This window comes from Gouania willdenowi, chromosome 14 (genome assembly GCF_900634775.1).
Source record: "Gouania willdenowi chromosome 14, fGouWil2.1, whole genome shotgun sequence".
NCBI lineage: Eukaryota > Metazoa > Chordata > Actinopteri > Blenniiformes > Gobiesocidae > Gouania > Gouania willdenowi.
In genome coordinates this window covers 5,478,254-5,506,123 of record NC_041057.1, presented here as the reverse complement: position 1 = coordinate 5,506,123, position 27,870 = coordinate 5,478,254, and the positions used below count along the sequence as shown (strand labels likewise).

The 27,870-nt window shown below is 36.9% G+C and overlaps 2 protein-coding genes across 3 annotated transcripts; both read right to left on the bottom strand.

Moving 5' to 3' along the window:
- Positions 1-27: 27 nt before the first annotated feature.
- birc2 (baculoviral IAP repeat containing 2) lies at positions 28-7,830 on the bottom strand. The gene is made up of 10 exons (XM_028467241.1): positions 7,699-7,830; positions 5,326-5,966; positions 4,958-5,238; positions 3,057-3,362; positions 1,554-1,842; positions 1,380-1,479; positions 1,205-1,283; positions 576-624; positions 239-481; positions 28-161 (listed from the first exon to the last, which is right to left on the bottom strand). The coding sequence occupies exons 2-10, from the start codon at positions 5,417-5,419 to the stop codon at positions 28-30; spliced, it is 1,575 nt and encodes a 524-aa protein (XP_028323042.1). The 5' UTR covers positions 5,420-5,966; positions 7,699-7,830.
- Positions 7,831-9,459: 1,629 nt separating this feature from the next.
- Positions 9,460-27,717, bottom strand: LOC114475914 (transcriptional coactivator YAP1-like). 2 transcript variants are annotated; one of them, XM_028467104.1, is made up of 9 exons: positions 27,496-27,717; positions 26,947-27,182; positions 23,050-23,249; positions 21,089-21,243; positions 17,646-17,747; positions 17,283-17,386; positions 14,241-14,359; positions 13,930-14,030; positions 9,460-12,577 (listed from the first exon to the last, which is right to left on the bottom strand). In XM_028467104.1, the coding sequence occupies exons 2-9, from the start codon at positions 27,148-27,150 to the stop codon at positions 12,396-12,398; spliced, it is 1,167 nt and encodes a 388-aa protein (XP_028322905.1). In that variant the 5' UTR covers positions 27,151-27,182; positions 27,496-27,717; the 3' UTR covers positions 9,460-12,395. The 2 variants fall into 2 exon arrangements, with proteins under 2 accessions (XP_028322905.1, XP_028322906.1); XM_028467105.1 differs by lacking the exon at positions 17,646-17,747.
- Between the last annotated feature and the right edge of the window lie 153 nt (positions 27,718-27,870).

Sequence of the window (27,870 nt, the reverse complement as noted above, 5' to 3'; positions counted from 1 at the left end):
TNGAACCATTTTGTCAATTGAGGTCATTTAATGTATTTCTTTGAATATCTGGAGAAACGTACATAAGACATTCTGATCTCTCAGGTGTTCCAACACTGGCTCGACACTCTTCAGACGTTGGACCAGAGCTGCCTGGTGTCTCTTCACAAACGTGAAGCCATCTAAAACAGATAAAAAGTGTTATGTGCCTCTTCCTTACACGTAATAATGAGCATCTTAACAGCAGACGTTTCTGCACCTGACGCCATCGCCTCCGCCAACATCTCCCGCTCCTCCTCCCTCTTCTGGTCCTCAGCACTCAGGAGGTCTGAGACCAGCTCCTGTACGGTCCTGTAGTTCTCTCCGCTGGTCAGGATCTTACTTTGGACCGTTTGTTTAACCAGATTGCGCTCGAAGCCCATCTCTAAAGCGGACTTGATGACGGGGGTGTTCATCATCACAGCATCCTCGGACCGCTCCTCTCCTGGACCGAGGTGAACCACTGAAGAACACACACACACATTTACAGTATATTACACCTAGAACATTTAATGCATAATTTGTTGTTCAATAAACTGTATTTTTACAGTTCTCACCTGGTGGGTCCACAAACTCTCTGGATGCATTTTCTCCATTTGTTAAAAGCTGACAAGTGGCAATACAAAAAAAGCACACACAAAAAAAAAAACTTTATTATATGAACGAATCAGAACAGTCTTTTTCTAACCCAGTGCTTCTCAAAGTGTGTGGCGCCCCCTGGTGGGGAATAGAGGTATGACAGGTGGGACGTGACAAACAGGACATTTTTAATTTCATGCAAATCTTATTAAAGTCCTTTCTTCATTAACACTAAATAACACACCTACACACAAAAAGTAATAATGAATAGCCTAAAAGTTAAGAGCATTACATTATTAGACTGCATTAGAAATGCCACCAATGAACAAAATGTAACGTAGAACTAAAGTGTAAAAATAATGATTTATGTCAGAACAATACACAAACTTAAAGACATCTGAAATAATTTACTTTTTTTGTTTTCTTAAACTTTTTGTCACATATTGCAAACAATATTTCAAAATTTTCTGTATTTTTGTTGAATTCAGTTTTTGATCTATCATAAAATATATTACTTGTTCCCTGTTAGGTCAATACATTTGAAAATGTGTTATTTGTCAAGATTTTTTGGGGACAATGGGTGCAGGTGGGGCTCGAAAGTCCTCACCTGTTCAAAAAGCCGAGGAAAACGAGCCTGGATCTGGTGAACGAAATCTTGTCCTTTTTCCTGAAGCAGATATTCACATCTGAAATGTATCAGAAATCAACAGAGCCAATCATTAGCTTTCCACTGCTCACAGGCCAACGCCAAAAAAATGAAAATAATAAAAAGATGGCTATACCGAGGGAACCACTTGGCATGTTCCACCCATGGATCGTCTCCAGACTCCCAGCATCGCAAACCTCCATCGCAGCAAAAACACTTGACGTCATCATTGCGACCTTGAAATCAAACACAAAGCTTTCTGTAAACGTCAATTTCAGCTAAAAATGAGTCTCCGACTTATGTGCCGTACCGACGTAGTAGAATCCAGCTTTTGCCAGCTGGTCTGGTCGGACGGGAATACGAGACGGCCAATTGACGAAGGTCAGCAGCCTTTCTTCGCTCTGCTGCATGGATGGGTTGGACACGTTGCTGAGGGCTGTAGTTCCTGACGGTTGCTGTGACGTCAAGGCTGAAGACGCCGATGCTCCCGTGTTGGAAATCGCAACATTTTCAGCTCTGTCACCTCGGACAAAGCGACAGTTTGGATAATGCCTTTGGTGCTCGGACACGGCTCTGTCGCCGGGCTCCCAGTTATTCAGCTGTAAACAGAGAACATAAACCTGGGTCATTTTCCTCCGTCACCCAGTTTTAAACAAAGGACAGCACTAAAAGACATTATGAGATAATTACTTTCTTTCTCATAATTTTGACTTTGCGTCTCATAATCATGAATCGCTTTTTCATAACTATGATTTTCTATCTCATAATTATGACTTTCCAACTCCTAATGATGACTTTCTAATATTTTTTTCTAGGTGTGTCCCGAGCCGATATTGATATTGGATATCGGCCCGATATCAGCCAGAAAAAGAATATCAGATCTAAAATCTCCGATATAATATATATACTGGCTTTTTGAATTTATTTTTTCAATATCTTCCATTTAATTCTTTTATTGAATCATAGAATATTTCTATTCTAAAAAGTTAATTATATGTAATTTATTGGTTTATAATAAATGGGTCTGTTTTTTTTAATAATCAAGCCTTTTCTAATGTTCCACATTACAAAATAAGTAAGAAAAGTTTGTATTATTCGTGCTGATATCGGTATCGGTCAATACCCAAGGCTGCAATATCGGTATCGTATCGGAAGTAAAAAAGTCAGGACATCCCTATTTATTTATTTCTATCTCATAATTATGACTTTCTTTCTAATAATTGTTTCTTTCTATTTCATAATTATGACTTTCTTTCTCTTACTCTGAACAGTATTTGATTGTATTTAAATATTTTAGAGTTGCTCTAAATATTCAGGAAAAGCAGATAAAATGCCTGTGAAACTTTTCTATAACAGTTTTGAAAAAGGAATGCAACATTTTTTATAGTTTTACTACTTTTTTTTTGCACTAATGTCATTACTGCTTTTACAGTATGTATTTTGTTAATGCATATCTTTATTAGGTAGAGAAGGCCGACTGCAATGTTAGTTTAACTACTTGTCTTCTTGTTTATATGCTGTTATATGGAAGAAGAAAAGGCAAATAAAATCAATGATGTTCAGATAAAGAGCAAAGTCATTCTATCACTGGTTGATAAATGTTAATTAAATCTTTCAAAACTAAAGCTAAACTCTTGTGCTTTTTTATTTCAGTCAAATATATCTGTAACAGATTAATTAATCTGATTACTAAATTTTGACTAAAACTAAAGTTGCATTTTAGTCAAAAACCGTAAAATGAAATCAAAATTTGCTGTCAAATTTAACTGCACAGGTGATCGATATAACTAAATGTGTTTCAACTGTTACACACCTGTCCTCCGCAGCTGAAACACGCCACACGGTCGCCTTGGCCCAAGTAGTAGAAACCGGCTTTGGCGAGCTCAGTGGGAGTGATGATGGAGAGAGTCCAGGTGTGGAAGGATTCCAGTCTGTCCTGCTCTCGCCTCATATTGGGGTTGTGGCAGGTTGGTCGTAAGTGAGACATGTCTTCAACTCCTCTGGAGCTCAGCGGGCTGGAGGGGGGCGGAGCAGAAAAGCCCATATTTAGGTAGCCCACTGGGTCCTCGCCCCCCTGGTTCACTGGGGGATTAGAAGCAGCCGGACCTGGCCCAGAAACCTGCAGAGGGAGAAAAAACTAAATAAAATGGTACAATCGTCCTAAAAGTCTTTGGGAATCACCAGTTATAAATCAATGAACTAGAGGGTTTGCCCCATTTTCCTTGAATTTGAACCAGAAATAAGAAAAAATATCACAGTTGGGGAAAGTTTACTTTCAATTTCTTTGTTCAGAGTTCTTGCAGGTGATGATAATAGATGGAGAAATTGCCACTTTACTACTCAAATTCTTTTAATCGACAGGATAAATTTGCATCTTAGGCAGCACAGATATACAATAATTTTCATTTACAAAAATTAAACATAAGATAAAAAAGGTGGAATTTTAGGGGAAGAAAGTAGTATAGAAAAGTAACTTAACCGATAAAAACTGAAACTGATTAATAAATAAATAACAGTTAATTCTTTTAAAATCAGGTGCTTATGTCAATCAACTCATGGGGGCGTGTCGATATGTACGCAACACGAGTGCCCTCTCTCCCTCAAAAAACCTAGACCAGGGGTTCTCAACCTTGGGGTAACAACCCCATTTTGGGTCGCGAGACACTAGGAGGGGGTGAACAGATGCCTTCAAGAAACAAAGAATATTTTCTGAACAATTTGAGCCCATTTTTGATTATTTTTACCTTTTTCTGCTACTAAACCAAACTTGCCATATTTGAACCCATTTATCACTTTTTCTTGCCATATTTTGGCTCCTTTTAATGCATTTTTGCTACATTACTCCCATTACTGACACTTCTCCATCAAATTTCAATGCTTTTTCTGTACATTTTTTTCCCACTTTCAATACATTTTTGACACTTAAAAACCCTTACCACCACTTTTCCCACCTAATGTCACACATGTTGACAATATTTACATGTCTATACATACAATATACATTGTAAACAATGCATGCCTCTTTAAAAAAAAAATCAGAATCGGGAATCATTATGAATCGGAATGGAGCCGAGGGATCGGAACTGTTCAAATTCAAACGATGCCCAACCCTAGTTATCAGTTATATAAAAACATTTAAAAATTAGCATCCCTAGTAACTTACTATTATGATTACAGGTACAGTGTATTATAAAAAAAATTGTTTTAGGAAAAATGTAAAGAAGAACTTTTATTCTTCTTTAAATGGCTCATTATCAGCACTCTGCTGCAGAAATAAATATAAATAAACATATACTAATTTTGAAACAAATGACAAACTTCACCACTTTTAAGAGGGCTACCAAATCCTGGTTATTTCAGCAACAGAGCTGCTCTTATGTTTGATTTCTTTTTTCCAAACTTGCCACTGTAAAATGTGTTTTTATTGTCCTGTTTGTACCCATTTCACTTTCTTTTTTAATCAACTGTTTTAGTCTTTTTATTCTTACAAAAGCCCTTCTGGGAACGGGTGTTGCAAACTTGCGTTAACTACAAACACTGTGATATTTGCATGTTTATTTAGTCTGTCTCTAACAAATAAACCTCAAATACATTTCTGGGCCTAGGAAAAGTTTGCGACCCATGGTATTAGAACTGTTGGTATCTAAGATTGAAAAACTTCAATATAAACGTATTTTTTAGGAAGCTTGTCTTTTTTTCAGTAGTAAAACTTACTGGAATGGCTGGGGCGATGCGTAGCGGGGAGAAGGCAGAGTGGGAGGAGGACAGCAGGTTGGCTGTGGACGGGAGGCTTTGGACGAAGGAGCAGGATGGAGAAAGCTGCCTGTGCTTCTCTGTGGGACAGTCCCCCGCCTGCCAGCCCTCTGCTGTCACGTTACACCTGAAACACTGCACACGGTCGCCCACGCCGGTGTAGAACCACCCTGCCCTCGCCAGACTTCTCTCTGTGACCACCGACGCCGGAAACCGAGCAAACGTGGAGATGCGGTAGAGCTCTGAGGACCAGAAGGCAAAAATAAAAAAAAAAAATGATCGAAATGTTCGAATGAAATAAGTAAAATCAAACAATTCAAAGGTGATACCTGAAGTGTTGTCGTATTGCAGGTCAGGTGGGGGCCCGTTGCGACACAGCCCCATCAAAAACGGGTTGTTTTTCAGTTGAACAAGAGTTTCCATTGTTTGGATTTAAATTGAATGTTTAAAGCAAAAGAGATGTCACGACGGAGAAGAGGGATTTAAGAATAACCACAATCTCACTCTCTCACATGTACACAATGATACAATAAATAACTACAGGGTTTAATAGGAGACAAGCTTTAACAGTTTAACTGTCAAATAGGAAGTAATTTATACAATCCCATTCATTAGTAAATAAAAGTCCCAGTGCTACAATCGGAGTCGTCAAAAGGTTTAACACATTTCCTCATTTACGGTAGTTTTCCTCTTCCCAAGTGAGATACAAGTAGGGCCAAACAAAACATCTTCAAGAGAAGTTAAGTGTGAGTTCAACCATGGCCAGTGTGTTGCCAAAAATATGTAAAATACTTTATTAAATTACACATAAAAAGCCTCAATCACACACAGACAAAACAACAAAATGTGAGGCTCTTAAACCCCTTCCCCCGCATTGGACATCTCTTTAAAAGGTAAATTAAATTGTGTGCATATTAAACCACTAAAAACCAAACTGAGAAAAGATAAACAGCCCTGGTGTGAGCAGAATCTGTAGGAAGAAAAAAGCACAACAATCATTTAAATATAGACTTGGGTGAACCATTTTCATGCAAATAAATTAACATTTAGAGGTTGCACAAGACACTTAAAAATTGCTCCATACTAAAACATACCTAGCCAAATAAAATAGGCATGTTATATGAACATTTGTGGATTTCTTCTGCAAAAACAAACTGAAACTTGCATAAAAATGTTACTTAGACAAATCTGTCTCGGCGCACGTCTTAGGACTGGAACATGTATCAGATAATTGACCTACATTTACTAAATTATAAATAAAACTGACCCATTTATCATTAACCGCACCAATGGGTTACTTCAATTTTCACCTTAAACATAAGAATATTCTTTACTTAAAAATAAAAAAATAAATAGAAGACCCTGTAAAGTAATTAATGCAATAATACTCCAATAAAAACAAAAAAATATATTTTTTAAAGTGCAAAAACAAAACAATAGTTTAATTTAGACATGAGAACATTCTACATTTGAATAGAATAAAATAAATAAAACTTAATTAGAGGACCTTGAAAACAACTGGATAAAAACTGCTTGTATCGGAGATTTTAGATACAGGTCGATGTAATCCAATACTTTTTTTTATTTTTGTTTTTGCTGAGGTGGATTTCAATGTCAAACCAGGACAACTTTTGTGTTACGTTGTGAAAAAACACTAAAAGACAACCCTATTATGTTGTAAAAACAACACAGTGGTTGTTTTGGAAAAAAATTCTCCAGAAAACTCACAAACAAGTTTCCAGTTAATATAAGTCTTTTCTGAGGACCATTATGGATAGAAGGACAAGATAAAAATAAATAAAGTGTCTATTGATACAAATCATTAGCCTTAGTTTTCCAGACCTTTTCTACATAAGCGTAATGTGCCTATCTGTGTTCACTGTGCCAGGAGAACCGAGTGGTCTATGGCGCCGCAATCAAGGATTCTTCCTTCCGCTAATGTGAGTTTGAATCTTGCTTTTTTTTAATATATATTTTTTATGTTAACATATTGAAAACAGCAAATTCCACCTTTAAAAATATATATACGAAAAAAATTAACATTTTAGGGTATTTCTTGGGTTAGGGGTTAGCTAATAAAAAAATATGAGCTGAAGCAAAACTGACGGAACTTTAAGTCACGTGGTACACCTATCACATCACACAAACTGGCAGAGTTTGGGTGACGTGATAGACTGGCAGTCTATTCATACGTTTCCGTATCAATAGCCACGGTCATAAATAAATACTGTGTACCATTACATGTTCACAAAACACACAGTTTGCTACTTAATTTGTGTTTCAATAATAAGAAAAATACAACCAAACGAACAGTACAAGAACACTTACACAATAATATACATACCAGAAGTCAGCCACCAGTTGGCAAGGAAACCTTTAGATTCATTATATCATTTCGATTAAATTGTTTTGAAACGAAGATCCGCTTTGGCAACCCGATAGTAGTGTTAAAATATATAAAACTGAAAGGTCTTTTGAATTACTTCTAGCTGAGCTTAACTGGATTAGTGAATAGTAGAAATAAACGTTGTTATTATCTAGTACGTAAGTGGTGCGACATAAGAATCACCACCACAAGCTCGATGCTAACGTTAGCTAATGCTAACTGTGTCAACCCGTGGCATCCTGCTCGTTCCGCCGTAGAGTAGCTCTGAAAGAGTAATAAATATGGATCTACATGACGTGACAGCTTGTACACTCACCTTTTTTTTTTTCTTTTTTTTTTTTTAGAAAAAAACCCAAGGCTGTACGGAAAGTCCCGAAGCTGCTCCGTCACAGACGAAACGAAACCTGTGTCTACTTCCGGTTGTCAGAGAAAGGAAAGAAGAACTAATCAGAGGAACCGATCCCACTGTTTATGTTTGGGTTCATTCAGCAACAGGATTTCCCACAAAATGTACTTATCTCAGCTAATTTAAAAGACCAGTAATGCAAAAACACTATAAACACAATGTTTACAACATACGTGTCAAATGAAGAGCTTTTTGGGGCCCAATAAAGTCTGCAAAAATGATGGTCCATTGTTCTAAGAATCTGTGATAACCACATTTATCTGAATAATATCCACTGTTATCCAGGAATTTTATTATTATTTGCGCAATAGTATAAAGCCATCTTAAAGATCAGAAATAAAATGGGTTAAAAGTGACCAAAAATGGTGGAAAAAGTGGTGAAATGGGATTTTAAACACCACAGAAATTGCTTAAAAGTTGCAAATTAGAGTGGCCAAAAACAAACAGAAAAAGAGTTCAAGGTGTCAATATTGGCCTACAAGTGGCAGAAATGAGTAATTTATAAAGTAGGAACATTTGCTTTAAACTGGTAAATAATGGGCATGAAATATAGTGATAAGAGGTTAAAAGTAATAATGGGTCAACATATGCGACATTAGGTGGAAAAATTATAAGTGCTGAAAAAATCTTTAAAAGTGAAATAAAATCTGCAGGAAAGGCATTGAATTTTGATGGAGAAGTGGCAGGAATGGGAGTAATGTAGCAAAAATGCATTAAAAGGAGCAAAAATATGGCAAGAAAAAGTGATGAAAATGGGTTAAAATCTGGCAAGTTTGGTGTACTGCAATTCCATCAGAAACGGTAAAAAAAAGGCAAAAATGGGCTCAAATTGTTCCAAAAATATTCTTAGTTTCTTGAAGTCATCTAGCGACCCCCTCCCAGTGTCTCGCGACCCCAAATGGGCTCCTGATCCCAAGGTTGAAGAGCCATGCTTTAAAGCATCCGAAGTAAAAATGACAGAAGACAATAATCATTGAGTAAATTACAAAAAAATGAAACTCAACAATATTTGCAGGGTTTGCAACTTTCCTGCACTTTTATCACATGATGACCGCAGTCATTTTTAATGGCAAATTACAGAAAGAACTTAAAATTTTATTAAACCTTGGTATTTCTGTCAAACAATATGCGAAAATTATCACAAAATCTAGGAATTTAGAAGTAAAGATCATGCGGGGAGTACTCTCTGTCATTTATTGGATGTATATATCATTTACACGGATGTCCCACAAAATCTGTGGCCCAATTAAGAATAAGTCAACAAAAAAGAGTTTGACACTACTGGTTTAAAGCTGCACCGTTTTGTCAAAAATAAGAAATAAATAAATAAAAAAGGAAGAAAATTGAATTTGATATACAATGAATTGAACCCATTTGAGTTTTTTTTTTTGTTTTTTGGTTACTTAATGTGATTATTTTGTATCTGTCGATTACTTTTTCAGTTTGTGTCTGAAACAAACAGTAATGGTAATGAGGCACTTCTAGCAAAATTCCATTTAAACTAAAACATGCTGCTCAAAGATTTGACACGACAGCCTTAAAATGTCAAAAACAAAACCAAATTCTTTCATGCTTGATGCCTAATGAAATGTATCCACAAGGAAGGAATGGAATGTTGCTCCATGTGGTAAGAATGGCTCAATGGAATGCATTCAACGTCTCAAACCGACGTCACCTTTAGGAAACCTCCTTTGCCTTTTATATCCACAAATCCACAAAAAGATTGTTTTCAATTCCGGCGATAAATACAAAAGGAGAACATCACATTCAGGTGTGTTTGGGGGTGGGGGGGTTTATTTAACAGAAACTCATTTGTATGATTAAAATAATATGTATATAAATCACATGCATATAAAGGTACAAAAACTGAGTCGGATGGCCTCCAGACTTTTTGTAAATAGGATAACAAATATAATACGTAACATACATAGCAGGTGTCATGCATGCTAAGATAAATAAAAAGGCTAGGTAGTGTTTTTTTCATTGTGTAAGAGCTCAGAAAGTTGTGTGATACTTCGAAGAGCTAAGAAGAAAGTGACTTGGTTCTATTTCTGTGAGTGTTCTGAATGACATCTTCACCTCTTCACGCTGTAACTACGTTTATAAAAAAAAAAAAAAAAAAGAAGTCGATTAGTAGAGATGCTTTCCCCAAGCAGTTAAAACACAGTCAAAAACACACTACAGAAACAACCCAGCAATAAAACAAAACACAACAAAACAACAGGAATAATGTACTTTCTAAATAGTGTTACTCAACAGGGAGGGTGTAAGGCACCGCAGCATCAAAAAAGAAATAAAGATGATTTAATAGATGCTTTTTTTCCAAGGAATAACACACCGGTTTGACCTGCTGCATGCTTTGCCTCCCAAAGCCAAATATTTTTCAATAAAATCAGAGTCATGGACAGAAGGAAAACACGACGATCATCTGTTTGACGCCTGTTTTGTGCAGGCCAACATGTTAGAATATGTGGGACTGTGGATAACAAAAAGTTAGGTTATTGTTACAGAAAAACAGATAAAAAGGTGATTGAGTTTAGCATCCAAACGACTTACAAATATCATCAAGCTGAGCACTGTGTCAATGTGTGATTAATACTGATATCGTTGCCTTCTCTTGAAACACTAATGTGCAAACTTTGTATGTGTTCGAGGCTGCGTGTTCTAGAGGAAATATGATTGTCATCGTCAGCAGATTATTTCACATCTTAGTATGGAAGCCTGTTTCTGCCACTAAAAAAATAAATACAATCACATAGATAATATTCATGACTTTCTCAAAACTATGACTTTACAATCTCATAATTTTATGACTATCATAATTATGACTTCCTATCTCACAATAATGACTCTCTAACTAATATGAGATTTTCTATCTCATAATTATGACTTTTTATCTCATAGTGATGACATTCTTACTCATGATGATGACTTAATCTCATAATTCTATGACTAACATAATTATGACTTCCAATCTCATAATTATGTTTTGCTATCTCGTAATTATGACTCTCATAATCGTGACTCTCATAATTACAACATTCTATCTCATAGATATGACTTTCTTTCTCTTAAATATGACTTTCTTTCTCATAATTATGGTATTCTAACTCACAATTATGATGTACTAACTCATATTTATGAAGTTCTATCTCATAATTCTGACTTTTTATCTCAGTGATGACTTTCTTCCTCATAATTATGACTTACTAACTGATAATTATGAATTTCTACCTCATATTATGACACATATCTCATAGTGATGACTCTCTTTCTCATAATTCTGACGTTCTATCTCAAAATGAACACTCATTTTTATGACTTTCTATCTCATAATTATGACTTGCTGTGATTATTGTAATTTTTTTTAGTGACGGAAACAGGCCTCCATATCTTGGTTATCTTGTCTTTATTATAAAAAATATATATTTGGCACATTTATGTAATAATTTGCACCTTCATCTAAGAGTTCCCAAAAAAATCCTCTACTGATTATCGATGTAAGAAACTATAAATGTGAGGGGGGGATGGGGGGGATCTAAATATTTTTAAGACTGACATCTCCTCATAATGATGTAACACTTTAAAGGTAATGTCCGTTTAATACGAGATATAACAAGTAGAGGATGCCAGAGAAACAGCCAAAAGTACCGAGCAGGAATATCACTGCTTTGATCATATTATTAGAAATGTGTATATATATTTGAATTATATATATACATATATAAACCAATTAACAGAAAACTGATAATGTTTCTTAGAGTTAAATTTTATTTACTTTAAAGGCCAGTCACTAAACCAGTTGAATCTAGTATTTTGGGGACAAATGGGGTGATATCTAAGGTGGCATTATTTTCTGCAGCCTTAAAACTTTATTTATTCGATTAGGAAAGGTGAATAATGTATTAAATTACCTAGCACATCTTAGAAATGTGTTCTGGAAGCATTTGCGTAAAATAATCTACAAGTTAAGTTATGAACAGCTCTAAACATAGTGCAGTTAAATGTTGCCTGTGTGCATCATTGTTGGTAGAATATGAGGTAATGTTACCGTTAAAGGATTTATGTAAAAATATGTGCACGAACAAAGAAATTCAAAATGGACATTTGTGGGTTATTAGCACGTGCATTTGTGGATTTTCTGACAAGGATAATCAGATTCACATCCACAAACTCTTCATCTTTTCATTCGTGCACAAGTAAAATCATTTGACGGTAACTTTACCTCCGTAGTAGGAGATGATTATAACCGTTTGGATCACTGTCGGATTTTCTTTGTTTACTCAGCCTACTCTTCACTTTGAAATTTATCAGTTTACTGCAAACTAGTGTCAGGAAATACAACTGAAAATGGATGTTAAAAAATATGAACACTGTTGAACAGTTCAGGCTCCAAGAGGTCTAAATATTGACGGCTTACCACCTTTTGCGAGTCAGATTTTATGATTCCTCAGGATTTGTAAGTTAGGGAATCCATTAGACAGTGGCACGTCTTGCTCTGTAATGTTTTTCTGTACCACGTCTGAAGCTCAAATCCTCAGCTCTCCTCTCAGTCACGTTGGGAAAATAAGGAGGTCGAGCCATCTTTGATGAGCAGACGACTGCGTCTATAGCCAGGTGAGCAGGCTGTCTTTGTCCATGTGCGAGCCAGAGAGAACCGTCTCCATGTCCATCAGCAGGTCTGAACTCAGACCCTCTGGGATGCAGGGCATCAGCTCATCGCCTTCAGACATGGGCAGCACAGACATCGTATCCTGCAGGACCATTGATGGGGGCTCCCCGACGTCACCTGAAAGATGAGGAGTAGCATGTTCATTGAGTTAGCCAAGAAGAAACGAGAAGAAGTCAAATTATCTTCCTCTTTTGTTTAACTTGATAAACTCTTAAGTCTCTAATTCTGAGGTCAACATCCTTAGACGTTATCTAATAAGCAGCGTTTGGATCAAGTCAAATTTTCAAGTAAATACACAAAATGACACAACCATACACAAAAGAACAACAAAAATGAATCAAAAAACACAAATCAACAAAAATACACAAAATGACTCCATAAAGAAATTATACAAAATGACAACAAAATAGAAAAAAAATATGCAAAATTATTTGAGAAATACACAACATGAGAACAATAACACACAGAGATGACTTCAAAAAACAGAGAATGACAGAAAAATATACAAAAGAACAAAAAGACTCCAAAAGAAAGAAAAATGCATACAATTATACATAATGACAAGAAAATAGAGCAACGAGAGAAAAATACATCAAAATTATTTTTAAAATACACAAAATGACATCTAAAATACAGGAAAAAAAAAACAAAATACCTAGAATGACAATAAAATCCACAAATTGATGATAAAAAGACATTAAATGGGAGAAAAAATGTACAATATGACAACAAAAACACACAAAATGAGAAAAAAATACCGTATTTTTCGGACTATAAGGAACACCGGATTATAAGGCGCACTATCAATGAATGGGTCTGACTGGGTCTATTTTCATACATAAGGCGCACCAGACTATAAGGCGCGCCGGTTTGTTATTATTATTATTAAGACACATTAAGCGAAATAAAATAGTCAGATAAGTCAAACTTTATTCAGTTAATTAACAATAACTCTCAACATTGTTCAGGTTTAACACATAAAATACAGAACAATACACTCACTTTTTCAGCTCAGTATGTTGAAGCACAGTAGTTAATTTCATACATAAGGCGCACCTGATTACAAGGCGCACTGTCAATTTTTGAAAAAATAAAAGGATTTTGAGTGCGCCTTATGGTCCAAAAAATACGGTACACAACATTACAAGAAAATGCACAAAAATGGCTCCAAAAACACGTAACAAAAATACATCAAATGGGAAATCAATACACAAAATGATGACAAAAAACACAATAATTGAGATAAAAACACACAAAATGACTCCAGAAACACATAAACCATTTGTTCTTTCCTGTATAATTGATGAGATTGGGCATTATTCCAAAAAAAATGTGGCCCTCGAATCTGATAATTACATTTTTGTGGCCCCCGCAGTAATAAAAGTTGCGAATAATTAGTTTAGTATGTTGTCAACGCTGAAAACACAGACAATGTAGAATGGTTGTGGTTGTGTGTCTTTGTACATTACCCGTGTCCATGTGATCCACGGAGCTCAACATGTGATCAGACGTGCGGGGCAGGCTGCTGACACTCAGACCACTGTCGGTGCTCTCATTACGAGAGTGGGCGCTGCACAGAACACCACAAATGTGTCTTTATATTTCATTTGTGACATCCTGGTTTCACTGACCAGGTTTTTTTTTTTTTACAAATATTGGTGAGAGACAGTCATTAAATCCTGCTCACATGATACTTCAAATACCCAAGGTTCATTGTAGGGTGGTTGGGGAGAAGGATATTTGTCTCACAAATAGCAAAAGACGCCTCGACTTAACTCACCCATTAAGTGTTGGCTCTTGGTTTGAGGCTCTGATCCTCACATCCAGGTTCGGGACAAGCGTCTGCGCGCTCCTGTCATGGTCCATTCCACCGGGCATCTGGTTCCTTCTTGCTGCCTCCTGAGACACAAACACACAAGATCTAACTTGGAAAAAAAATGCCATATAGTTTTATGAACATAGTTTTATGAACGTGTAGGCATCAGATCATTTACTCGAAAAAAAGATGCAAAATGTTGAAATTGCAGCTCTTTTTTACTTCCTTCTCACTATTGTTTCTTGTTTTTGCGCCAAAAACTCTGCCAAAGTGACTTTCCAACACAGTCCTGCTGTTTTCACTGAAAGTTGTGGCAAAACAATGGCGTGTGTTTATTTTAGGGTTTACACGAACAGATCAGAATCCCGATAAAAGTCACATGGAAATACTGGGAACAAACAAGTACAAAAAATGGGGTCAAGCCAATCACTGTCCTCCTTGTCTGGCAAAGAAACACAAGAAACTACAGTAGGAATGAAGTAAAAACACTTCTATGCATCAGTCAACAGGACTCCACATCCCACAATGCAATGCAAAAACTTTTCCAACTATGACAATCGAGTATTTACGGGGAAGATGAAAACAAACATTCAAGCGGCAAATTCAACCTTTTTTCAAGCAAACAACATTAAATTTATGGATCTATGAGGTCTCCACTGTGTCTTTAATCTGTATCTGCTTTAGTTCTGCTCCTTGACAAAAGTGGTCGCTAGGGATGTAACAATTCACTCAACTCCCGATACGAATCGATTCACGATACTGGGTTCACGATACGATTTTCTCACGATTTATTTTACAAAATGGGACTGTTGGCAAATGACTGACAAATATTCCTTTATTTTTTTGGGGGAAAATACTATACTATTTTCCTTTTATTTTTCATTGTCAAAAGAATCCCTTGATAAACTATTCAAAATGATGCAATTTGACTAAAAATAAATCTTGAATGAAATAAATAAAGGAATAATACAAATGAAGAAGAAACCTATTAATTTAATTTCTGGTTCTATAGTAAACAATTCAAAACTGCATAATAGTTCTTTTTCTTTTTAAAAGTGCAACTGAAAATGTATTTTATTGTATTTACGTCAGATATTTGTTTAGACCAGCAGAGGGCGCTGGTAACCCAGTGGTCGGTTGGCATGCAGTTATTCCACCAGTGAAGAAGAGAAGCTATGCTAGCAGAAAGAGCTAATAGAAAAACGTGACTTTTACAGATATTCACGTAATATTACAGATATTCTTTCGGTGCTAAAGGAGTAAAGAATCATTTATGAGCATGTTTAACAGTAAATGGCGGCCAGAAAGAAAATAGTAGCAGATTCCGCCCGTCACGTCCGCTTCTGGAAGGATTAATATATAAAAAAAGTACTGCGATTCAATTTTCAGAGCATCGATGTGAACCGTGGTACCTGTGAATCGATTTTTAACTGCCTTACGATTAATCCTTACATCCCTAGTGGTCGCATTTTCTCTGCTCATCTTTCCCACCCTCATCTGTCCTTGCTGTTGCTTTGTTTTGTCTGGTCTTGTGAATCTAATAGGAGCCTCTCTTTGCATCTCTATTCAAAACTGTAATTATGGAATTGATCAGTTGGTCTCTCAATGCAAGCGACCACATTATTTCGACAAAAAAAGACGGGCAGTGGTGAGCCCGCCTGACCGAGCGGCACGTTTGCGGCTGGATATGCGGTCGACTCTTGGAACAAGTGGTGAGCTGTGTCTGTTGATTTTTCCCGGAGAAGCGTGGAAGACATCTACATGATTAGAATCATGGTAGCAGGCATGCTGCTGATGGGAGCTGGCAGCTTTCTGACCTATTGCAAAGTCTGTATTACGTTGGCAGCTGTTTTGGAAAGGCTGCCAGTCATTTCTGATGGAAAGAGCAGGGCTCTCAGCACTCAGACCCATGTGATGAACAAACTCAAAAGTAAGCAGGAGGCTACTTTAGAACGTTTAGGTGGAATTGAATCCAACTTGGAGAAGTTGAATTCTCAGCTTGCAAGTTAATAAGGCCACCCCATTGGATTACTGGATTACTGCTGGAGAACGGCACTCAGGGCTATGGTAATTGAGCTAGCCTGAATCGAAAACAAATTGCTTATCATCATTGGCTCCAAAAGCCAGCCGTCAAGGCTGTTTCATCTATCACCAGGATGTTGTGCAGAAAGATGCTCCATCCCACTCCCCCTCCTCTCCCTCACCGCCACCTAGAACTTTGTTTCTATTCAAGGTTGTCACACGTCATCTGACTGTATCAGAATGAAGCAAAGGGATTCTATTTCATCGTCTTCGTTGGCCCTCCGTCCACCTTCCCTCCCCGCAAGCTACAGGACAGGACGGTGAAGCTGCCACAAGAGGCTGCACACGTGCCCCCCCTCAGCGGCTGACAACCCTTTCTTTTCCTCTGCTCTAACCACCCCCCAATGTAAAATACATAAATTGTAAAGACAGAACAACAAGTACTTACAATATGTACAGTGTGTGTATCTATATGGGGGAAATTTTCATCAGGGCCACATTTGGGATGTTGAAAATCAGGGAATTTAAACGTTGCAGTCGCTCACTTGATTTTAGCAGCAAGTGCTGATTAACTCATTTTTGTTTGCCGTTACCTTTTTGTGGTAACGCAGTGGAATGAAAAACATGAGGTACAACTTAATGGTTCCTGTTCTAAGACCTAATGTCCTTCATTGGCTTTTAAAAAATTGACATCAAAGAGTTGCTCTCGGGTTTCCAAGGATACGGTTGATGATAACTGAGTGGAAAGGAAAAGGAAAAGAGCTCGAAATCGTCAATCGACCCTGCATTACAAAAAAAAAAAAAAAAAAAACCTAGCAGATCTAGAAAGCTATGATTTACTGCTTGATTAAGCATTATAAATTTGTAATTTCAGTGGCTAAAATTTTTCCTAAAACAATTGACCAAATGTGCCCCAAATTAATATTTCAACATCCAGCAGTTTAAAGAAAAATTAACAAAATGAAAGTTTAGTTTCTTTTGTACCTGGGGTGTTGTTTGCTGAGGGATGCCTTGCTTGAACCGGAGTCTTTCCTTTTCTTGTCTTTGCTGCATTGCTATGCCAAGAATCCCAGGGTTCATCTTCTGAACTGGAACATAAGATTGTTGGAAAAAAAAGATCTTTGGACGATTGTGTAAAAAAAACAAAGAAACAAAAAAAAAACAATCTTAAGCACGGTTAATCGTACAGTATATTTGACAGTTTCTGAAACTTTGGCATCTTTCATTTTCTGTTGCCAAACAGCAAAAAACGTGTGATGGTGGACAATGGAAAGAAAAAAAAAAAAAAGCTTTCTCACCGACAAACAAGAATTGTCAACTGAGGGAACAAATTTGATAGTGTGCTACCTAGACTCGGGTCGACCCATGTGGTGGTCTTATTTATGTGATCGATGTAGTACACCTCTCCATCTGCAGTCACAGCCTGCTCCCAGCCTTCAGGCAGTGGACCTGAACAGCAGTGAAAGTACACAGTGAGAAGGCAAATGTTGGATGCAGTGCACGGAGTGTTGAGAGCTGACAAGTGACCGTTGGCCCAACGCCCTGAAGTGTCGGTGCGGCTTCGGATTTAAAAGAGACTTTTGGGTGAATAGAAGTGAAAGTTAGTGGAGCAAAATAGCAACAGGGTGAAGTGAGCTGTGTGGGTTAAATGCAGGGTTGGGGTCAATTATAAATGTAATTGCGTACATGGTAATTAATTACAATCATGATGAAATTATAATTGTAATCATAATTGGGAAAATCTGTTCCTGTTGTAATTGCAATTGAGTTCAGATAATGTACTTAGTAAGTGTAATTGGCATGGACATTCTATAAAAACTGTCATTTACAATTTAATTAAACGCATGTGGAACCTTGATACAGTTCTATGGCTTGAACATATGTAGTTAATAATTATTAACACAAGTTAAATATCAAGTTTACATGTCTGTCCGCTTAAGGTTCATTTTATCATTTAAAATAAAATATATTGAACTTTTTATTGAAACTGAATTATACATTTTTAGTAAGGTGAATTACAATGTTTTATGATTTTTTTTTTAAGCTGTTTTATTGTCTGTTTTTTTTTATGTGGATAGATTTTGTGGTTAGGGTGACTTTTAACAGATGAAAAATGACCATTAGGCTAATTCTGGTACATTTACATTACATTGTAATGTTTATGAATGTACATTGTCCCTGTCAAATAAACAAAAAAATATAAAAAAAAAATAAAAATGTGTGTATTTTACAGCTAAATTTAAGACAAAAGTAACCCGTTATCATAGGAGATGCTAACAGAAAGCTAACACAAGAGGAAGGTTAAGTTTTATGAGCTGATTTATTAAAGGCTCAGTAATTATGATTCATTTTAATTGAACTTCAGTAATTGAGAACGTAATGGTAATTGACTTTAATGGGATAAAACATTATTTGCAATTTTAATTGTAATTGGAGAAAATGCCGGTCAACGTAATCATAGTTGAGTTGTAATTGAACATGGATAATTGTAGAATTAAATGTAATTTAAAAATGTACTTGACCCCAACCCTGGTGTAACGTCATAAAAACGTTTGCAAGACTGGTCAGAGCTCAAGGTGTGAAAGAAAGAGATCTTAAAGGGTCTGTTAATCCATTCTTACTCTTTGTACTCTCTCCTTGCCCTGAATGGAAAAACTTTTTTTATCTAAGATGGTTCAGACTGGGGGTGTCCTGATAAAACCTCTTCACTTCCGATACAACACCGATATCGCATCTTTGGTTGTTGGCCGATACCGATAATTAGCATGAACCATACATACGTACTTTCAATACTTATTTTGTTGTGTGGAATGTTAGAAAAGCCTTGATCAAGTGGAATTAGTCAGTGATCCATTTATTATTAATCAATGGGTTACATACATTTTAACCTTAAAATGGAACTAAACCTCAAAACCCCTTTTTTTCTGCTGAATACTAATGTATTTGGATATGAAATAGTGTAGTTGATGGATCCTGGTCCAACTCTCAACATTTTAGTCAAAGGATTTGATTCAATTTGGCGTATTTAGTCCAGCTATTACAATTCAATTTTGCTATTGGCTGAGAACAAGATTCTATGATGTCATTGGACCGTCTTGTGTGACTGTTGGCTCCGCCCCTCCTATAAAGAACTGGGTACCTGTGGACTGGACTCTGCAATCTGTGGTGAGTAGTATTAATCATCTAGTCAGCATAGCATTTTTTTTGGAGTTTATATAGAGTAGACTGGGCGTGTCTTAACTGCTCCAGGAGCCACGCCCATTAACAAGGCTGCTCCTAGTGGCAGGTCAGCAAAAACCAGGGGGTTTAGTTACTCTTTAAATATAAGAATATTCTACAATAAAATAAAATAAAAATAAATAAATAAATGACAAGATCCTGAAAAATAACCTTAATAAATCCAATAAATCATTTTTCTTTTTTTTGTTGCCGATATCAGACAGATATCCAATGTCATTATCGGATCGGGACACCCCTAGTACATGTTAGGGCTGCACAATTAATTGAATTTTAATTGTGATCAGAATTTTTATTTGCCATGATTAAATAAACCTGATCGTCGGCAATATTTACATTCATAATATGGGCTCTGCACTCTATAATAGTGTATTCATTCATTTAAAGCTTAATTTTGCACTGTAAACCATACACGTTGTTTAAATGTAGTGTAATAAAAGCTGTTTTTCTACAAAATATGACAAATAATTGTGATTACGGTACAATAATGATCAAAATAATCGTGATGATCATTTTGGCCTTAGCCGTGCAGTCCAAGTACAGACAGGAATACTATATTTTGTCTGTTTACTTCCTTAGACTGATCAATGAGTATATAGATCTACACGCATCCCAACACCTCCAAAACCAGTTTTCACCCGAATTAAAACTGATGAGTCATTCCACGTCATTTCAACACATTTTCAGGACACCCCACGCACTTAAAAAATATCCCAAGAAAGAGTAACTTTTATACTATAAAGTAAAAGAAATGCAGTCCACATATGTGACTAATCATTAGTGATGTGAACAGTCTATGTTCATAGCTCGAAGCTGATCAAACTACAGGGAGCTGAGGCATATGTAAAGTTGTTTACTAAAAGCCCAAACATGTTCCAGACCCAAACCCAGACAAATTTTTTCCAAATTTGAGTGGTTGGCATGTCCACCAGATAGAATGTATAGCAGATATTTTTATATATTCTAAGAGAGTAGGTGGAGCTGTATTATTATACAAAACTTAAGTTTCCTATGTGATGTTCCTGGGATTTTGGAGGCTGAAAATGGAAAAAAAAAGTTTCCATCCTATTAAACTAAAAATCTAGAGTGTATCTATGGAATAATTAACAAACAATTGCTAAAAATTTCTGAATTTTTTTAGATCAAAGTGCGTGGGTCATTTGTCCAAATGATATGGAATGATCCTGATTTCTACAGGATTTTTTAAGCCATTTAACATGAACCAAACCCTTTAAGATTAGATAGCCCGCTGTTATAATAAAACAAGCAAAATAAATGGTTCAGTTTGATTGGTTTCATTCACACACAAAAAAAGATCCAGGAAGTCCCTTTTGTCCTTTTGCGTTTTCCCTGTTAGAATGCCCTCAGGATGATGGTGTTTAATACAACACTCGGCTTTGCTTAATAAGGTGAACATTCCCACCAAAGCCACCACAGGAAGGATGAAGAGTTAAACAGGAAATTGTGGAGAAATCCCACCCAGCAAACACCTGGCCTGCAGATGAAAAAAAAAACCCTGAAAAGCAGCGAGGTGAGGTGTGTAACAGTGATACCTGTCTCTGGGGTGATGTTTTGTGGTTGCGTGTTGGGGGCGGGGTTGCTGAGAGAATGGGCATGACCCGGAGGGCCAGGTATGGGATGCTGCGCCACTGCCGACTGGAGGTGTGCGAGTCGGGGGTCGTGCCAGGTGGTCGTCTTATCCAGGTGACTGAAAACATAACACAAGTCTGAACGTATCTGTGTCTGTGAAACCGCTGTAACCGGATGGATGAGGAGCGAGAGGCAAGAAGAGCCTCAGACCTGCTTTACCTGTACGACCACATGTGCACGCGCACACACACACACACACACACACACGAGGAGAACAGCGCTTCTGTTGCCATAAACTACAGTGGCCTTTGAAGAGAGCGTGCTGCTGCTGTCCTATCAGTTCTCATGAGTGTAAATCTAGGTGGGACGGTTTCTCTTTGAATGAAACTAATCAGTGCGAGTCTAGCAATTTGGCATTGGTTCACATCACCCACATACTGTACAGCTGTGCCAACGGGAATTCTTCAGTCTGCAAAAAAACACTGGAAAGCACTGCTCAATGTACTTAATGCAGTGTTAAATTTTATTTAAATCTATTTATCTTTTTAAAAAAGGCTCAGACGCCCAAACACAAATCATTACTACCCATATTTTAATGGATAAAGAAGCCCAACAAGGTAACCAAGAGATGAGAAACAAATTAGATGATATATAATATTTTTTGTGTATTTTAAAGGTGATTTAAGACATGGGTCAAACTGACCCGCTATCATAAGAGATGCTAACAGAACGCTAACACAAGAGGAAGGGTACATTCAATGGCATTATTTATCAAAGGCTCAGTAATTGTGATCAATTGAATTTGAACTTTAGTAATTGAGTACATAATTGTAATTTACTTTTAGAGGAAAAATAATCATTTTAATTTTAATTGTAAAAAAATGCCAGTCACTGTAATCGTGATTGAATTGTAATTGAACATGGATAATTTAATATATAATTGTAATTGAGAAAGAGAGTGGGAACATCAACAAATAAAGTGTCAGTCTTGGTTCGAGATGACTGGAAATTATGAAATCTATAGAAATAAATCTATTCAGGATCCACTAAATCAGTGTTTATCAACCTTGGGGTCGGGACCCCACGTGGGGTTGCCTGGATTTTAAAAGGGGTCGTCTGAAATTTCTGAAAAATCAAAATAGATTTTTGAAATGTTTTCATTCTGATTCTTATTTTTTGTTTTAGTACCCACAACGTTAAACAACTGCATTCTATACTTTCACATTGTCATATATAAATCTAGTTCAACTAAAATCCATTAAAATAAACAATAATATCTGAGCTTCTAACATGATCAAAAACTAATTCTAGGAAAAAAAATGTCTTTGGGGTCACCAGAAATTTTTGATGTCAAATGAATTTCTGTGAATGCAACCATGTCGGAAATGAACTGAATAAATAAATAAATAAAAAAATTAAAATAAAAAGGGTCACAATCCAAAAAAGGTTGGGAACCACTGTTTTAAATAATTCTTAAAAAGCCGTTTTGAATTACTAAAAGTAGATTGATGAAATATTTTAAATACAACAAAAAATATAATGTGTAAATATATTCTCCCTTTAATAAAATTGTTATTACCCTTCACAATTATGCAATAAAATACATTTATTTATTTAATTGCAATAATAAAACATGCATCGCTGTCACAAAAAGATTGCACTACATATAGTGTTGACCTTCGACTGCAGGCGCAGAGAAGAAGATTTTTTTATATTTTTTAATGAATAAATAAATACAACTATAATACTTTTACCTGTCTTTGAGTGAAATAATAACTACTTGCCTTGTTAATGTTAATGAGTGTTGATAGGAACCAGAAAATTATTAAAAAAAAAAAACTGGGGAATCGAGCAGCTGAAAGGGTTCGAGAAACCTGAAGAGCAACAAATCTGACACTTAGATGAACTTTTAGGTGAGCCTTACTTGAGGAAGTAACGCTGGCCAGTGGGCGTTTTGGCCATTTCCCAGCCGTGGGGGAGTGGCATGTCGTCAGGTATGATTGGCGTTGCAGCAACATCTGCGGCTTGGGTGGAGAGCGAGTTGACTGGCAGGGAGGCAGGAGAGGAATGGGCGCGGACGTGATGAGGAGTGAGGGAACCACACACGCCTCCATCCGAACTGGCCTGACCAGAAACAAACCGCGTTAACAACTCTCGCACACATGACAACCAGAAAATAAGGCAGCAGGATGAAACCAGGACCAACAATTAAACCAGTCACTCTCCTCATTCAAATCTGGCAACGCTGGTTATGTTAGGTTTATGTGCTTTATTAACAATGATAATCAGCAGCTTAAAGGGTTTGTGTTCATATAAAGAATTAAACTCTTAAAGAACATTGCATAAGAGAACAAACACCTTTATATGTGTTCTTCTAAACCTTCATCATATTCTTCTAAGGCAGAGGTTCTCAACCTTTGGGTCGCGAGAATACTAAAAAATTAAGAATATTTTATGAACAATTTGAGCCCATTTTTGTTATTTTTACCCTTTTTGATGCAACTACACCAAACTAGTCATATTTGAACCTATTTTCATCACTTTTTCTTGCTCCTTTTAATACATTTTTGCTACATTGCTCCCCTTACTGACACTTCTCCATCAAATTTCAATTCCTTTTCTGCACATTTTTTATACTTTCAAGACTTTTTCGGCACTTATAAACCCTTTCCACCACTTTTCCCACCTAATGTCACGTTTGTTGCCTCATTATTGTCACTTTTCACTATATTTCATGCTTATTTTTGCCAATTTCACTGCATTTATGGTCTGTCATGCCAATTATTTGGCAGTGTAAAAATAATCGTCCCTACCAATTGTTCCAATAGACATTTTTAACCCTTTTTACCACTTTTACCCGTCTGTTTCTGACCACTAATTTGCAATTTTTAACCTATTTCTGTGGATTTTAAAATCCCATTATGCCACCATTTTCACCATTTTTGGTCATGCTTAACCCATTTTATTTCTGATAAAAACAAGGATTTACATCTTTAAGATGACTATATACTATGGCACAAATAATAATAAACTTCGTGGATAACAGTGGATAGTATTCAGATAAATAAATAAATGGGGTTATCACAGATTCATAGAACAATGGACCATCATTTTGCTGACTTTTACGTTAGCCTGCTTCGTAGGACAGCACACACTGATTAAATCCAGAAAGTTAGCGTGATAAGAGGTAATCTAGCTTTGTAGTATAGGCCCTAAATGACACCAAATACAAACAACAAAGAAATACACACAAAATGAGAGAAAAATGAACTAAATGACACCGAAAGCACAATAACGACAACAAAACACCCACAAAATGAGAGAAGAATATACTGGATGACACAAAAAACACAGATTACATACTGTAAATACACAGAATGAGAGTAAAAACAACAACAATAATAAAAGAAGACAGTATAATGCTCAGATTGGTCATTATTCTCAATTTCCACATGAATGTTGATAATGTGATGCTCGAATTAAATACAATCACATTTTTATGGCCCTGCCTTTGATGAAAGTTACCCATCTCTGATCTAGCATACTATAATGCTCAAAATCATGCACACAGCTCTACAGTTTAGTTTGAAAAGCTGAGAGACTGATGGCGATTTAAAGACCTGTGGGCCAAAATGGATGCTTTAAAGGGCCGGATTTGGACCCGCGGCCTTGAGTTTGACAATTGTGAAGAAATAAAACATATGATAGTTATTTAAAAAGGCTTTCCAGAGGAATGTAAGATATTTTTACAATGGCTTTCAATTAGAGATGGGCAATATTTGTGATAAAATATAGGCTAATATTGGTTGACGTCGGTATTGGTTTATTCCCCTGACATTAAAAAACCTTAATGTGCTGCTGTTTGAGACAACATTTTAAAAAATAAATAATAAAATAATAAAAATAAATCATAATAAAAGTAGGGTTAACATATTAATATAAAAATATAGGTACCATTATATTAAAATTGGGGGGAGGGGGGGTCTACAGTATGTTTAGGCCTACATTGGTATCAGTTTTTATATTGAGTTTTCTAATTTGGCGATATAGAAAATTACAATATCGCCAAAATCGATAAATACATTTTTTTTTTATATAGCTCATAGGCCCAGGGGTAAAATCCGGCTCTTTAGAGCAGGGGTTCTCAACTGGTCTCACCCTGGGACCCACATTTTACCACAGTCATTAAATTGTGCCACAAATACATTTTTTTTAGCTGTTTTAGCAGTTGAAAACACATGTATATAATGTTTTTTAAAACACAAATCTCTATATTTTCACGTGCAACATGCGTATCACAGCATGCCTGTCAAAAGAAAAGTTTTTTTCAAAATAAAAGACAAGTCCAACATGAGAGATATTAAGTATTAATTTATTTTTGACCAGCTGTCCGTGACCCACCCAGTACATTCTGCGACCCACTTTTGGGTTCCGACCCACCAGTTGAGAATCACTGCTTTAGATCATCTAACTGGGCCCACAGAAGACAGTTAAAGTGATAAGAAAACACAAATCACTGTGAAAATTACCAAATAATTCAGTTGTATCTCAAATTCACAAATAGAGCGTTTTCACGGCGTCATCAACCCGGAAGTCGTCATATAGGAGGAACTCAGCAGGTAAATAAAGCAGATCGCCAACGTTGAACAAAAAGAAATGGTGAATTATTGCCATGTTTTTGGCTGTACCAATCGGTCAGACCGTGAAAAACAAGTGGAGTTTTATAGACTGCCAAAAGTTATAACGAATCAAGGAAAACAATGTCAAAAATGGTCAGAGGAAAAAGGCACTTGTAGCTAGCGAAGCTAAACCAGGATCTAGACTACGAGGCAAAAATCTGGACAACATCCATATTTGTTGGGCCCATTTCTTGTCAGGTAAGTGAATTGTTGAACTCATCTTCTAGTGTGATGATGAGAATATAACTCATATCAAGCTACTGCATGTGGCATTATTGACTTAATATAATCACATTCATTAATCTGCTACAGTAGCAACACAGTTCTTAAAATGTCGAGCTAAAATGTGCTGTAAAAGGTCTGACTGGTTAGGGTTAAAACCAGATATCAGGATACGCAATAATCCGGGTAGTCATTGATCCAAGACGAGGGAGCCAACTCGTATGGATCTGCACCACCAATAAATCCTAACTTCTCTAAATATTGTGCCCTTTCCTGCAGACCTTTGACCTGTATGCCTTTGCATCTGCAACACATTTTGAGGAGCTTTTCTGTGGTTTCGGTCATTTATTCATCGCAGTGTTTACCTCCGAGTGCCTCCAATATGGGCGCGCATCCGGGTTTCTGCCCAGAACGTGACCTAGGTGAAACCCACCTATTCAACGAAACTCCACAATATTTTTAGGGGCTTTGAACTTTTCCCATGCTCATATTACATGAATTCAGTCATTTTTATTTGCAATTTTTGGAAATAAATCTAAATTTGTCAAAAAAAAAAAAAAAAAAAATCTGGCAAGTAATTCCATTAAGTTATACAAAAAAAAAAAAAAAAGGTTACAAAATCCAAGAATTTTTGAAGCAAAAATCCTGTTCGGACTGATATTGAAAACTAGAGCACGATAATGTTGAAATTGCACTTTTTTCCCCCACCTGAGATCAAACTAGTCCTTATTTGGCCTCTGAACTAAAATGAGTTTGACACCCCTGCTTTAAAGGGCCGGATTTGAACCCCGGGCCTTGAGTTTGACAATAATGATGTAATAAAACCAATGATAGTTATTCCAGCTTTCCTATGGCTGATACACTAACAAACTTGTGACAGGCAGCGTGTGTTTGAGTGTGTGCAGTGAGGGGCTCCCTACTTGTCTGGAGTGGCCCCGGGGGTCCGGCTGTCTGAAGAACGAGTCCGGGAGTTTCCTCATCCTCATGGGCAGAGAGTTGGGGGCCCGGGCCGCTTTGCTCGGGTTCATCACGGCGCTGAACAGGGCCTCCAGCTCCGTCTGCGAGTCCCCGCGGACGTGCACGATCTGCTGCCCGGCCGGGGGCGCGGCGTGGTGCGCGTCCATGTTGCCAAAAGTTTTTCGGTGTCGCAACAAATCTTGATGAAAACAAACAAAAACAAACACGAATAACAAACGGTGTGAGCGTTAAAACGCGTCTGGAGTGAAGCTACGATCGGATGCGTTTCACACACATTCAGCTCGCCTACCCCCACCCACAGCAACTTTGGTTTAAAGTTTAGTTTATGGTTGTTGATTTTTTTTTTTTTTTTTTACATCTTAAAATTCGCTCCGATGCGTAAAAACGCACCAAACGCTGCTAAAACAATGCAAATCAAGCTCGGATCGCTGAGAAAAAGAAGAAAAAAAATCCCATCTCAGCAGTGCACACACAACATGCCTCCCACATACCTTCAAGCAGCCAGACGTCCCCCTCCTCTGGGGAAAAAAAATACAATCTGAGCCTTTAAAACAAAGTGCGCTCTGATCTCCACCCAAAACTCTGAAATGGAGGCATCCACCAAGGGTGTGAACGCTCACACATCAACCCAAACACTTGGTTGAAAACTTCTGAAAGTCCTCCAGACTTTTTTTTTTCTTTCCCATCCAGTCCCTCAGTCCTCAGTCCAGATTCATGTGATAGTGTGCGGAGGGGCGGGGTTCAGGGTTTAAAGCTGCCGCAGACTCAAGGCGGATCATTCACTCCATTTACGCATATTAAAACACACAAAAATCCCTTAAAAGTGTTGGTGCACAGTGTTTTATTTCCACCAAATGTGTCATAAG